Source organism: Lytechinus variegatus, chromosome 17 (genome assembly GCF_018143015.1).
Source record: "Lytechinus variegatus isolate NC3 chromosome 17, Lvar_3.0, whole genome shotgun sequence".
Lineage (NCBI taxonomy): Eukaryota > Metazoa > Echinodermata > Echinoidea > Temnopleuroida > Toxopneustidae > Lytechinus > Lytechinus variegatus.
This window is the reverse complement of record NC_054756.1, coordinates 4,099,643-4,115,396: the sequence shown is the minus strand read 5'-3', so window position 1 is coordinate 4,115,396 and position 15,754 is coordinate 4,099,643. Positions and strand designations below refer to the sequence as shown.

Sequence of the window (15,754 nt, the reverse complement as noted above, 5' to 3'; positions counted from 1 at the left end):
ACCTTCACCCACTAGCACCCATCCCTGAACCCTTAAACACACGCCCATCCGCGCACACACGCCACATACAACTATTTACCACCATTTCCACCCCACAGCACCCACACCCGTCATACACATCCGCACACACACAGTCAAATACCCTCACCCATTTGCATCCCTCATGCATCAACGCTCACACCCGCACTTACCCTAGGACCCATCCTATTCACCCACACATTATTACACCCACACCACTCACACAAACTCGCACACACATACAGGCACACACGCGCGCGCACCCTCTCCCATACTTTTTTTTTTTTTACACATACTCACACATACTCACACACACACACACACTCACATACATACCAGCCTCCCCCTCCAACACGTACAGGCACACATACCCCTCACACACTTATCCCCTCACACACACTTACCCCACACACACCATCACATCGGCTCTATGCCAAACCATACAGGACAAGGGCAATTGACCACAATAATACCGGGATATGGCCTGGCCTGCATACCCTTGGTGAACTATTAATAGTTCATGGTTAGCTGAGCACATGTTTGCTTGGCCATGATATCTTCATAAGATAGTTGCCAGAGACGATCGCAATGGGTGTCAGTGAACTGCTTCATTTCGGAGAAAGTAATGTTATTTTTTAATAGGGTAGTCTTTAACGGTGTATATGGTATACCTAGAATGCAATGAATTAACAGTGGATTTCTATGAAAGAAAGGGGCCTTATCTTTAATATTCCCACTAAACAGGACTCGCAAACCGCCAGGGCACTTGTTTTAGGGCATGCATAAATGGGGATGGAATCTTAACCTTAATCAACAATGATATTCCCGTCAGCATTATTATGAGGTGCATCTTTTATCGTGATTTCACCAAATATTTTCACTTAAATTTTCCAATAACCTAAAACTAGTATGTAATTGTTTAAATCACGAAAAGGCAGCGTAAATGCTCACAGCCATTTCTAATATCTCAATGTTTTACAAGTGTAATATTATTTGAAAATTGTAATAATCTCAGTTATCACTTTACCATCAACAGGGCAGAGTAAGAATTATTAGATTGATAACCAGCTAATCTGTTAAAATGGTTTTATTGATAAACATGGATTCCATCATTCACCTGCCACAATCAAAAGAACTTGTTTGATTGGCAACTCCCATGCCCATACTTATATACATTTCGGGTCTAATACGTAACGTGTTGCATTGCCATTTAGACCTTTTGCAAGGTTTCAGGTCCTCGATAACTATTTTTCAGTTTAATAAGCATAACTCTGAATATAATGATTTGAATGAATAATGTGTATGGTGTACGTGCTAAAAATGTGTACTAACGACACCTTCACCCATATTATCACAAAGCTGAGAATATCCTTATAAAAGGAGGTTAAATATGCCGATGATGTCGGTGCGATTAGGCATGACAACAAGAATATGATACTTCCTAGCCTCGATCTCTTCTTAAGATGAATTCAAAACCCTTTTTTATGAGTGATAACTATCCCAGGTCTGCATTCAAGTCATGTGCTATTATTATCATGACCAAAAATTGAACACAGTATGACGTCTACAGGACTATCTTCTGGTAAAGCAGTGTTGACAGTCAGGATGCCTTTATCGTAGTCCAACGCTGCCATGCCATCAGCTTTAGGGAGATAATTTCGCGGGAAAGTACGGAGAAGATTAATTAAGAATACCGAGCCCACTTCCTTTTTGCTTTGGGATGCCTTACACAAGTATAGGACTGATGTAACAATGTTATGAAAACATTTCATAACGTGATTATCACGGTCAGCATGAAGAAGATATTTTCATAAGCATGTCTAGTGTCTCTGTTCGTCTAGGGATTAACAAAACTTCTTCAGTCGAAGATAAACATTATGCACAGCACGGTAAGTTCATCATTCATCTTGCCTTTTCTTATACCATCCAATATCAATAACTGATTTCATTTCACAAAAATCTGCGTTTAATGGTTGTTTTCACAAATACCTTGTCTTTGATTGATGTTTACATGGTTGAGACGTCGTTAGTGTCAGTCTGAAATTTGTCCTATAGGCCTAGGTCGATTAGATCTAAATTTTAATATAAAAGTGGTTGAGGATCATATTCCCGAAATTAAAACGACTTAAGCAGCTGAAGGAGAATAAAAAATACATACAAATTATGATAAATTTTTCGTCAATCGAAAGAGTCAATTATCATGAATTTCCACATTTTCTTTGATACTGGTTATTTTTTCAACAGTCATTTGTTTTCTTTCTAGACCGGGCAGATGCAGACCTATAGAATATATATGTATTCTTTTGATAGGGTACATATTACCAACATTTTATTAGATTAATTCTAGAAGCGTGCTTACTTTAAATATAGTCATCCTTTAAATAGCGGATCAACTTGTTACATGACAACGAGTTCCCGTTGTCGAAGGAAAGATCATTAATCCCAGAATAATTTGTTAATGAAAACAGAGTAGGGTTTCTCCGTAGCGACACACCCCGAGTTTACAAACAGGATATTTGGTATTGAAGTAAAGCTTGAGACAAACAACCAATTAAGACATAATTATGGGCATAGAGAGGGATTTGTATTCTTAACGTTGGGGCGTAGATAAATTATTGTACCTGTCGTATATCGAGTTGTCCCCTGACACAAAACAGAACCCATATTAGCATGATCAGAGATCCGGTTGCTTCTTTGTTGTCTATAAGCCTTTTAATATTGTCCGAAACAAAGTAATTGCTTCCTACTTGCTTGAAGTTTGAATAATTCCAGTCATTGGTCATAATAAGGACGGGAGTCGACATCCTCAGGAAAGATTTCTTGAATTGGTGTTAAAAGTACAATTTGGATAAAAATCATAAGTCTTTCACCAATGAAAAAAGAACAATCAATCGTAATCAAACAGATAAAAGAGCTAAGCGAAATTGAGGACACTTAAAAAAAGAGTCGATGTACGGGGAAAACATATTTCTTGTTTACTTTCTCAAAAATCAATTTGTTTCAGGTCCTTTCCTTCTCGTAAAATGCCCAAATATTCGCCCTTGTACTAATAGAAGACGGATAGAGAAAATGAATATTGAGTATCAAATTCGAATAAAAAGAGAGGAAATATAGATCGTGAGAAATAAATTATTTAGAAATAGATCGGATGATATATAGATAATGAATTTATATAGTACTTGGATACACGTGTAGCTCTGTCTATGGATAGATGGATAGATAGATACAAAGATAGATAGCTAGTTTGATATTCCATGTCTCAATTTTAGCATCAAATTCTACTACGTGTTATTCCAAAATAACACAGATCAATTGTGAGGTATGCGGTGGCCTTAAGGGATGGAATTTAATAGAATGTTTAAGAAAAAGAGAGATGAAAAGTGGAGTAGGAGGAATAAAGAGAAGTGCGGGAGACACTACACGCTGAAAACAAAATTTTACCCAATATGGAGTAGAAAGGGAACATGCAGGTTTGCTGGGTATTTTTCTTTTTACCCCATATTGGGCTACTTTAACGCAACATTGCGTAAAATCTACGCAATCGTTTTACCAAACCAATATACATGTTTCCATTTTACCCAATATTTGGTAAACCGGCTAAACCTTATTTTTTTAGAGTGTAGGAAGGGTTAAAGGTCAGGCCCACCTCAGAAAAATGTTGATTTGAATCAATAGAGAAAAATCAGACAAGCACAATGCTGAAAATTTCATCAAAATCGGATGTAAAATAAGAAAGTTAAGACATTTCAAAGTTTCGCCTATTTTTAACAAAAATAGTTATATGAACGAGCCAGTTACATCCAAATGAGAGAGTCGATGATGTCACTCACTCACCATTTCTTTTTTTTTCGTTTTCATTATACAATATTTTAATTTTTACGAAATTGCCTGAAGCACAAAATGTTAATGGAATTCCACGTGTTCAGGGAAGAATGAAATTTCATTTTACATGACAATGACGGGAAAATAAAAATATTTTATATTTCATATAATAAAATACATAAGAAATAGTGAGTGATGTCATCAATTCCTCATTTGCATACCGACCGAGATGTGCATATAACTGTTTTGTGGAATGAAGCGAAACTTTAAAATGCCATAACCGTCTTATTTTACATCCGATTTTGATGAAATTTTCAGTGTAAAGCTTGTTGAATTTTTCTATTTTTATTCAAATCAAGTTTTTGTTGGGGGTGAACTTGTCCTTTAAGACAGATGTAATTTTTCCCCATATCGTTGTAAAATGGGAACCCCTCTACGCTTTACATTGAGTCATCGGTCTTGAGGCCTCCCCATCATGACAGGTGGAAAGATCTTCAGATTTGACATTTTTACCAAATCTCTCTTTCATGATCAAAAGAGTGAATAAACGATTCAAGAACATGCTGGGAATCGGCGCTGCGAGCTTAGAGATTATGAAATCTGATCCGAACTATTTAACATGGGTTATGACATTGCTCCGGTGATTATCTCCTTAATGATCTCAATCATGTTAGATGTCATTGCCATTTGATTTGGGGGCAAACCCTATCGCCAAATAAAATGTCAACTGAGTTGGGTATCATAATTTGAATGAGTTAAATCTGAACTCCATATACGCAGAGTATGTGTCTAAAGTGCTAGATGAATCCTTAGCGTGTTCATCTAGATGAAAAATATATATCTAAAAATATAATATATCTGCACCCTTGATTTTTGTCCTTGAATATTTATTTAATATTAAATAATGAGGATATTTTATCATCATCTAAGTGGGGATTGTCATAAGAAACAAAATCATCTCAAATCTCAAATATTCAAATAAAGTTTCGATGGAAATGAAAGCCATTGATTTCCAAGTAGGACCTTGTTGCTCCCAGATCCATTACTAGTATGCTGACCCATAAGATCATGATCATCTACTTCCGGTTCACATGTATATCCTTATTTTTCATGAACATTATCGTTATAATGATAATAATTGGCCCTCAGAGGTGAGGGCATAAATAATTTTAAGGAGTGCGAAAGTTTTCAAATTCATATTGGAAAATGATCATACAGGAGCAATAGAACGGTCTTGAAAGTAGGGCACTTTCCAAAAGCGATGGGGGAGGGGGCTGACCACCACCCCACCCCCCCCCCAAAAAAAAGAAACACGATAGATGGTCATTTTAAAACGATTTTTTTATTAAGAAACCTTGGGGTACCCCAGTCACCGGTTTTAAGCTTCTGTTATCACGGATCTATCCATGACATATGTAATATTTCCAAATACCACACGTCAACTGAATTTAATGGTACTGAAGTATCGCAACTCATCAGCTTATCTTGGCCATTATGTTGAGTTAATGTTATTGTGTATCAAACTAAAGATCATTCTGTAAATCGGGCCTATTGGACTTCACCTGGGTCAAAGGAGAAATACGTATTCATCAGACATTATCATTTATTTTCCAAAAAAAAACTGATTTGATTTGCAGACGTATTCTGATTCTCTGACCGGGATGAATATGGTGTACAATGAAATTCATCAAATAAAATTACTCAAAAAAATGGGGTACATAAAGGGCTTAGATGCCATGTCCCCCTCAAAAAAAAAATTCCGAACAAGAAAAAAATGGAAAGGAAGTGTGAAATCTGACATCTTTTTCTTGATATTATGCCAAAATATATCACAAAATTGGATTTGCATTTACAATATACAAATAATTTTTCCCTTTCTTGCTTCGTTCGCTCACAGCTTTATAGAAACATTGCCCCATACGACATGCCTGCCCCATATTTTTAGCTCATTACACTATTGACTAAAACCCGCAATCTGCCTGAATATGGTTGAGAGTTTTCTGGTACATACAAATTTAAGAAGTCTGATTTAAATTACTTAACAGATTCTCGAATCCAAGTATTATAAGGTAGACACATTCCAAGAATTAAATTTTCACACTTTTCAATCCTGGAAAATCACTCTGACAATTGTTAGGTATTAATCTTCGCCATGTAACTTGTCTTGATGATACCGCAAGACGTGACAGAATGATATGACTTTTGCTTTGCGCATGCGCACAACTATCTTGACCTAGGTAGACTGACTTTTGAAGTATATCAGGGGCAGTGTTCGAAGTGAGAAGCAGAGTTTGTTTCTGATTTCATACTGAGTCACATCGCCGGTCAGACTGCGTTCATCGTGGCGGCCTTTTACTTGTCGGATATTTCTCAGTTGTATTCTTTGGTAGTAGACGTGGATATTTACGTTCTCTCCTGAATGTTGACAATTAACAATTATTGAAAGATCTGTCAGACAGTACCGAGTTTCAAATGAAAGTGAACTTCTCTTTCCATCTTCATGCATGAAGTGAGCTTGTTTATCAGTCATCTGTCACATGAAACGAGGGACAATTATTGGAAGATTAACAGAAAAGCTATTGATGTTGCGTGTATTGTTTGATCATCGCCACGTATACCATGGAGTCACAAAAAGGACTTAGCAGAGCTAGACATTTCGACCAACAAGCTAACCCGAGACCTGATTTCCAAGACGCATCATTTATGCCTCATCACAACCTGGCAAAATCAGCAAGTAAGATGTCAATGATATTCTGCCTATTTGGAGCTAAACAAGGATATTCTCGTGCATTTTCATTTCTTTCTATTGTAATCCATATATCAGTGACATCGTTTGGAATTTTCTGGTTAGCCTGTTTGAAATGATATTGATTTCTAAGAAGAACTTTGATTAGAATATATACGTGCAGTATACTTTTTCAAATGCAAATAATATCTCACCAATGATTTTTACATTGTTCGATAAGACCTTACTCTATTACGTTTTCTAAAAATTCTGATTACAATAAGACAAATAATATATTCTAAGTAAGATTTTTAGCATGACAAGTATGAACAGAAATGGCTTTAAAAAATTTGATAGTTATTACAGAATTTGTTGATCAACAATCGCATGCCATCAAAATTTCTAAAATAACAGATACGCTTTAAGAGAATAAAATTAAGCCCTGAATGTTCGTTCATAAATATATATATATAAATATATAATATATATAATACATACCATGGGTAAGTGGGTGTATAAACATGACAAAGTTATTGAGAAATTTAGGCGCATCATCATATAGATGTTACATGCACGCAAATGAAAACGGTACCAAACCAACCAATAGTACCCCATTGAAAACAATGGGGGATTTTTATTATTGATCTGGAGTCAGTTTCATTGGTCTGCCTGCGACATTATTAACGACTCAAATATAAAGCGATATATAAGTCTAGACGTTAATCATTTCTGCAATATATTAGCAGAAGAGACGGTGTTACTGTGTTTGAAAACATTAAACCGTTGTTAAAGAATAATGTGTTTAAATTTAATCTGCTAAGATTTAAAACAATTAAGAATCGCATTTGGTCTGCCGTATGGGGTTGTAGGTAAAATGATTATTAACTTAACGAAAATCCCAGCCATCTTAAGCTTCTTAAGATTTGAACCAGAGATCTTGGCATCAGCGTACTTGTAACTCAGCGATTCTGAACAGCCCCGAGGACTAGAAGTAGGCTAAAATGCTAGGAAGACAGACCATGGATATGATTTAAGTGTATCAATTATAATGTTTCAAGTTTAAATATATTTTACTGTCAGTAAAACAAAAATAAATAGATTATCATAAATGTATCTAAATAAACAAGGAATTCCTATGTGACACTCATAATATTCCATTGTATATTACACATAAATGTCCTTTTCTTTATTTACGAGATAAAATGCAGCATTTCATGAAATGGCTCTTGCAGAGACATCTTGTTTCCAGAAGTTATTTCAGACATGATAATAAAAATAGCAGCATAAGCATTCGGTAGCCGGGCACCAGATCTGTAGTTATCATAAGTAGTCAAAATATGGCTGAGGAGACATTTCGGGTGTCTATTTTAAGGATTGTAAATGTCAGGATAATCCAAGAGTTAGTCCTGACGCAATTCCCGTTCTCGACTTGGAATTCTGGGGTGTCGTTTTCTTTAGGAAATAAGGTGGCAAAAAGGATACAGGAAATATTTACTGATCCTGCCAATTCTAAAGCAAAACATCATCATCTTACTTAATCTAGATTTAGCGGCTTCACACACTGTATGTCGTTAATTAAGATTTAGTTTTGAAGGAAGACATTTTTCATGAATCCCTTGATAAGACGAGATTAATGCCACGGTCGGGTGTGGTTATCCTGCGGTAGACTCCAAAACATTCAACCCCTGCACACATGGAGCAACTTGGCAAACTTAACATGCCTAATGTAGTAATTCCTTCCACATACTCAGGCTAAGGATGTTTAGCCCCATATGTGGCTCCGGGGTTTGAAGTCTTAACATGAGCAGGGTTGTGTCTTGGATGTCTCAAAATGGTGGGGTAATTGTGCAGAATTAAACATCTCCGGTTTGGCATATTTTGCCGTTGACAGGAATTCGTAGGGACATTACCTACCCCCTTCCCGTTGGCTTCTATTAGTATACCACACGCGATGCCATCAGGACGGGAAGTACGTAGCTTATAATACCCCTCTCCGATGTTCACACTGACTTTGCTTTCTAAGAAATAAGCGATTAATCTCTTGAGAAGGAAATCAATCTTAGCCAAGGTGTGTTGAGTTTCATGGAAGAGACGAACTTACTTTATGCAACGTAACTGTCCAATCATTAATTAGCAGTTGATGGGAATGACATAGGTGCCTAGTTTTAAAAGCTTTACGTAATGACTTTGGAAAACGTCAGTAATAAGAATGGCCCTGACCGTTAACACATATATCAAAAGGAAATATTTCTGTTCCGATGTTCATAGCCGGATCGATTTTTTTTAGCAAGGAGAAGGGGGGGGGGGCTGCGATTGAACCGATCCGGATTGGTGATGTGTTATTGCATTTTTCATCATTAAATGTTGCTTTTTCATTTGCACCCTGGATATTGTTGTACGATTAGCGACACTCTGGTATATGCGATGACATTCATTTCCAGAAAAGAAATCTAACTGCCTGGTAAAAAATAGAGTGTCATATTTCCCCTTTTACTCCGCTATATCTGGGCCTGATTTATGACACTCCTTTTTTTTATAATTCCAACGCGTTTAAACCTCGTTCTATATTCTAGTTTAGAGAACGATGTTTTGTATTGTATAGAAACTGGTTCATTTGAATTTAAATATTAACTACGTTGATTGTAGGAAGTGACTTTTCATGTTTTTCTTATCGATTAATTAACTTTACACACTACTGATTTATTCGACACCAATTAGACCGACAGATACCCTGATTTGAGTTGACTGAACTCACCACTTGCTGCATTGTATATCAGGCCATTAATCTTGTCAATAACTTTACAAAAAACTTGCCAAGCCTTTAGTTATCAGTTTAACTTCTGTTATGAAACCACGTAAAACATTTATTTTGATCTGCCTATGTGTTTATTTGTTTACTGTTTGTTTGCAAAATATACTAATTGTGCCAGCTGACATAATTTGGTTACAAGTGTAATTTTCCTTAAAAGGGTTGTTTATATTTAAGGCTTTGTTACTCTCACGTCACTCTCATATTGTGCATACATTTTATCCCTTCATGTGATTGGTAAAAACAATAAAAACACACATTCCAAGTCATAGTGATCAAATTCGATGTTTAAAGTTTTCCTTTTCGTTTTAGCTACAAAATATCAGATAAATTAAACTATAAAGCAGGCATTTGGACAATCTATATTTTATTCAATCATAGTTATTCGAACCTATAGTGCAAATTTGGTCAGAAAAGTTTTGGTGAAAATTCAAAGTATGTACATGTAAAGTTCAAACGCGTTTCAAAATAACACGTTCTTTTATTTTCTTTGTTTCAGGGCGCCCTCAGCCATCATTTATAATTCAGACCAGTCTTTACGTGTTTGTTGCCATGGTGATAATGGCATGTGCCCTGATACATCTTTTCATCTATCGACGAAGAAGGTAGGAGTATTTTTAATTAAATCACAACCCCTCATCCCTTAAGACCTTTTTAACTTTCCCCTTAATTTCACCCAAATTCGTTTCACACGTGAAAAAGGGGAAGGTTTTCTCATAGTCCCGAATTTTTTTTTAAAGAAACAAAATCATAGAACTATTTAATCTTCAATTATTTAAGCTTGGTTGTTTCAATTATTAAACAACTACTGACTACTGTAAAGTTCATGAAATAATTAGCGTTGTATAAAAGATTTGAACAGTATTTTTACTGTGTAAAGCTCTCGGTTGATGATTAGTAGCAACTGAAATGCCAAGTTGAAACTGAACCAACAAGAAAATGTCACGTTTATTTGAATTTTAATTCATGATTAGTACATAATATAATAAATATATTTTCCTTATCGTAGAAATTCTGCACGTGCATAACCATCTTATGTGAAGCTTAATGGGGCTGTTTCTATAAAATAGAATCTATTCTAACCATACGTAGCAGCTTTTTCAGAATAGTTAGTGATTTCCTAACAGGCAGGACACCAAGATATATCTTAATACTTTACGAGACAGACTGTCAGCTACTCTTGATCATCGTCTCATTTTTGATCAGAGCAATCTTTCCGTCACTGATCAAAGTCTTCAGCCCGCATTTCCGCTTCAAGATTTATTTGACATTTATAGAATCTTGGAACTCGAATTTTCTTGGCATTGGTCGCGAATATTAGGGCCTTTTATAAGAGGGTCGTGTTTGGCTCAACTTGGCGACTGGATGTTGATGACAGCTTCCAACAGCTACGAAATGTTTTTGAAAGAAACTGCAGTTATTTATGGCCTAATATGTCAAAATACGACCTTCATAATTTGATTTCAATACTGAAATATAAAGACATACCGTCCAAATACAATAAAGCTCCATTAATCAAAAGGGGAAAACGGAAAAAGAAAGAAAAAAAATTGTATCTATAACCTTATCGAGATGAATGTTATGATTTTTTTATTCAAGGGGAAATGTAAAAAGAGGAAAATAAGAGAGAAGATGAATAAATAAAGAGAGAAAGAAGAAGATTATGAATAGTAGTGGGCAGGATCATGTAAGTCTATATCACCAGTATTCATGATTATTCACTTGATAAAATATAACTTCTCGCGGAGGTCATCTTGCCCTCTATCAAATAACCTGACGCCGTCATTCGTTTACATTTTTATCCAGTATATTTTTGGGGTAAATCAAGTCTTGATATCAGTTCATCTAGATAATATTTGTCATCGAGGCAGTGAAGTATTTACGATATTAGTCCGATGACTAAGAAGTATAATTTTGATATTTTCTAAGGTTTATCTTTAATTACATTACTTTTTATATTCTCATCCATTACAGGAAAGCTAAGAAGAAGAAGCAGCACACTTATGAGAACACAAATCCGGGGAAATCAGGCCGATCTTTTCTGATTGAATCAAAGCTTTTCGAGAAGAAAGCTAAGACGACATCCAAAGTAACCAACCCCGAAGTACACTACAAAGAACCTGCCAAAGCCCTGTGTTACAGTATTGTAGATATCACTGACAATGTATCAACCAAGGAACACTTCACCCAGCATCTTACACAGTCAACGACAGTGCCGATGAGGCAACATTTGAACCATCTACGGAAGTCTGAACCTGATTTGAGGAAGTCTGGTGATTATTACGAGAGCATCCAGATCCCTCCGCAGCAATCCCAAGACAATCGGAAAGGATTTGCCTCGAATGCAAAGAGCAAGGCCAGCGAAGCCACGGCGAAGTTAAAAAAGTTTGGCGCGAACAAGAAGACAAAGCTACAGAGGACATTTCAGTCATTGACGAACCTTTGTGTGACAAATCTAGACAGTTGTGAGGATCTTTCAAAGGGGAAGGATACATCGAAATGCGATTACAATCGATTAATGACGCCCCCATCACAGTTGGGGCGATCGGTTGGAAACATCTATGACACACTGAGCAGACAAAATCCTTGGAAGCTAGCCTCAAGAGGGCATGATAGGTACGAAGATATTGAAGTTCAAATTCTAAAAGACGAAAAACTCTCTAAAAAGGACGAGAAGAAGGGTTACCAATCAATATCCATTCCCAAATACTGTCCGGAAAAGGGGCAATATAAAGAAGGACCGTTTCCACTGACGGGACTAGCTGGATCGAAAACTCCAAAATGGCGCTGTAATCGTTTCTGGAGACAAAGTAAATCGTCTGAATACGACCATGTTGAGTTGAAACTTCCAATGTGTACCAAATCTAGTCGTAAGCCATCGGTGGCACCCAAACGATTTAGTCCGATCTATTTCACCCTGGACCCTTCGTTGAAGCCATTATCTAAGAGAACTCACTTTAACAATATATAAGTGAAACGATACTTTCTCCGCTATTTATTATCATTCCTCTTTTACTCAACATATTAAAAATGGTTTGAACTTGAGTTTCTAACTTTCCATGTAACAATGTGCCACGGCCCACAGTTTCATGGCACTAATCGTTTGCCATATCACTATTTCTTTTCTTAACCACGTTGGTAGAAAGTTTGTCAACGATTAGTGTGAGTGTTATAAGCAACAACTCCAGACATCAAAATCTCGAAAGCCAAACCGTCAACGGTTATTGGAATAACTGCCTGCAGAGAAGCTAAATTGTTTCGGTCTAACACCATTATAATCTAGTGTTAATCATGTACTTTAATTATCACTTCGTATAATACCATCTTAGGCGTTTATTTGTCGTATAATGAATTGATCCAATTGACACTACTGACATTTGGTTTAGATCCACGTTGCGTAATGACCATGTGTTCTATTAGTATATTTTCTTTTGGATAAGTGTTGTAGATCAGGAGGTTAGAAGACAAAATGATTCCTGTATTATTCAAAAGTCATGCAAAATGTGATCAGTGGCAATAAGACGGGGGGGGGGGGATGTAAGACATTATGAGATATGCTTGATTTAAAATTGAATGTAACGTTTTGTACGCCATAGACTTACAATTACATTTAATCATAAAATTAGTCGTATCTTTTATGTTGAAGGGGCCCAGATCAAAACACTGTGCAGTTGTGTGCGGGAATGACTGATTGAATCCGATGACCGGCGACCGGGGTAATAACATACCTGCAAAGCGCTTAGACACGTCGTGCCGATCTATTAAGCCCTATATAAAGTGGAATATAATTATTAAAACGTCTATCATAAAATACCTCGTTAAATGCTCAACATGCTCAATGCTGTTTGATCATGCTGGCTGGGACAGAACCGGTATTAGACGAGGACTAGTGGATTTAGACCAGTCGGTCATATAAATGACTCATCATCATACACACAGAATAGAATTATTGGGACAATGATAGCTCTGGACAGCAAACAGAAAGGAAATGTGTTGACTCATTACCAGTCACCTTGGTAAGGTAAACCGTTGCCCTGCCAAAAAACTTTATTGTCTTCTTATTACATGCCATTAACAATATATTTTAATGACGATTGAATATACTTTCAGTGATAAAATAGCTATAATTACATCCAAACATTTACTGTGCTAATCCCACATACTCTTACACAAACAAACACAGGCCCGAATATCTCCGCTTATTAGCGTCCGATAAAATGATATGCAGTAGGTATGTTTATTTATTTATTTTTTTGTTTATTAATGGATTTACGTATTTATTATTGTGCTCATTCATTTACTCACATATTTATTTATTCATTTATTTGTTTATTTGTTAATGCTTTTAGGGGAATACTTTATTTTTTTTATTTTGGATGAGGGGGCTTAGTCATTGAATATTTAATAATCTGCACCCAATTCATATTTTTTTTCTCAATCTTGGCATAATTATGAAGCACAACTATTACATACCAGGCATATAAAATTACTTGAAATAAAGTCGGGACTTGGAGTTAAAGACGAAGCCTCTGCATTGCCTTGATATCCAATATGAAAAGCTCATTGCCCCCATAAAACGTCGTTTTTTTATTTTTAAATTATAATTCCTAAACACAACTCAAAATTGCGTTGTCAAACAACAAACTGGGAGTGACACTATCTGCAACTGACAATCTAGAAACAAACGTGATCTATATTCTTTATAGATACGTCAATATGAAGAGATGAGATTAAGGTATATTGGGTGTCTTTTTAAGGTAAGGTGAGCGCTGATCTCCATAGCACGGCGTCTCCGGTACAGACATACTGAACGGACATGGACCCCGGGTTCAATGGCTTCAAAAACTTTCACTCATAAAGAACCTTCTAGAGTCTGGAGATTGTATTTGGGACTCGAGGTTGCCATAGTAATAGGACATTGTAATCTTGTCACTTCGTGTTCATAATTAATCAGCACAATTTTTTTCGTGTATCACGAATTTTTTTTATCGTATCACGATAACAACGGATTTTAAGATGTGAGTCTAATAAAGATTCTTGTAAAACGATTAAAACCTAACATTTTAAAATGAAATGCAAACTTGTCAATAGATTTAATCTAGCATACATGAATGAATAGAACGTGTTTTCTTTTGCTTGAATAAACTTTGAGAAAGTTTTTACTGTCAAGGTCCAAGTTATCATGATAATATTACCACCACGACTGCAGAATACATGCGGCTCATAAGATATGAAATGTAATGTAATTACATAAAAACGGACATTAAACTATTGCTGGGCAAAATGTATGGAAAGAAATGTTATTCTTATGAAAATAATTTGATATTTAAGGTAAGTATAGTTCAATGATGTCTTATATAATTTAAGGCGGAAGGACGAGAAAAGACGCACTGGCTGTGGATTTGAACAAAATAATTGTATTTTTTGTTTAACATGAAAAGTACTTATAAAATACACTTATTCTATATGATCATGATGATGTATCAGCGCATGCAAGGACGTAAAAGACATCAACAAACTATAGTCTTGATGAACAACTTACTAGGAGCATGTGACTTGATCTTGATGTTGAGAATTATTATCCTATCCAAATATTGTTGAATTCTATACATTGTATCGTTATTGTGTGAATAAACATTGCAAGAACAAACAAATACTGAGCATATTTATTTGCCAATCCTTGACTTATCTTTGATTATGAGACCACGGAAAACGGGAAAGGTGACGAAGAGAATAGAGAGTTCGTTGATTTCAAAAAGTGTATATAAATGAAAGTCTTAAGGCAAAAGAAATTTCTCTGCCTTGAGAGTAAGAACTTAAAAGAGTCGGTAAATGATCGAGAGAGAGAGAGAGGGGAATCAAATTTTTCCAACATAATATGAAAGAAATAGGCGAATATGTGCGAGGAAGAGAGCAAGAAAGGGAGAGATGATATGAAGCAAGAGAAAGGAGAGATAGATAAAGAGAAAGGGAAAGGACAAAGGAGAGGATAAGTAGAAGACGGGGAAGAGAGAGAGAGAGAAGACGAAAATGATAATGAGGAGAGAGACAAACAGAGAGGAAGAAATGTTAAATAGAAAAAGCAAATACGAGAAGATAAAAACCATGGATTATTATGGTAACAAACAAAGATTCACATAGCCTATTATGCAAAGTTAGAGATGTCCTTTTGTCCCAATATGCAAGTAGATACTGAAATAAAATAGGAAATTTGTAGACAGAGAGGGGGAAAGCCTGTGATATATTTTAAAGTAAACAATAAATAACAAAAAAGAGAAAGAGAAAGGGAATTAACGAACTAAATTAAACATTAGAGAGGCAAAAGATGCATTTTGAGATTAGCTATATCGGAGTTAAAATTCCAAGGAAGATGGCGGGGG

General features: G+C 35.8%; 1 protein-coding gene across 3 annotated transcripts; it reads left to right on the top strand.

The window, feature by feature from the left end:
• The first annotated feature begins 1,686 nt into the window (after nt 1–1,686).
• Nucleotides 1,687–14,867, top strand: LOC121431129. Of its 3 annotated transcripts, none has more exons than XM_041628634.1 (3): nt 1,687–1,907; nt 9,874–9,979; nt 11,349–14,867. In XM_041628634.1, exons 1-3 carry the CDS (start codon nt 1,835–1,837, stop codon nt 12,343–12,345), a joined length of 1,176 nt encoding a protein of 391 aa, XP_041484568.1. In that variant the 5' UTR covers nt 1,687–1,834; the 3' UTR covers nt 12,346–14,867. The 3 variants fall into 3 exon arrangements, with proteins under 3 accessions (XP_041484568.1, XP_041484567.1, XP_041484569.1); XM_041628633.1 differs by lacking the exon at nt 1,687–1,907 and adding an exon at nt 6,131–6,574; XM_041628635.1 differs by lacking the exon at nt 1,687–1,907 and adding an exon at nt 6,532–6,581.
• Nucleotides 14,868–15,754: the final 887 nt, after the last annotated feature.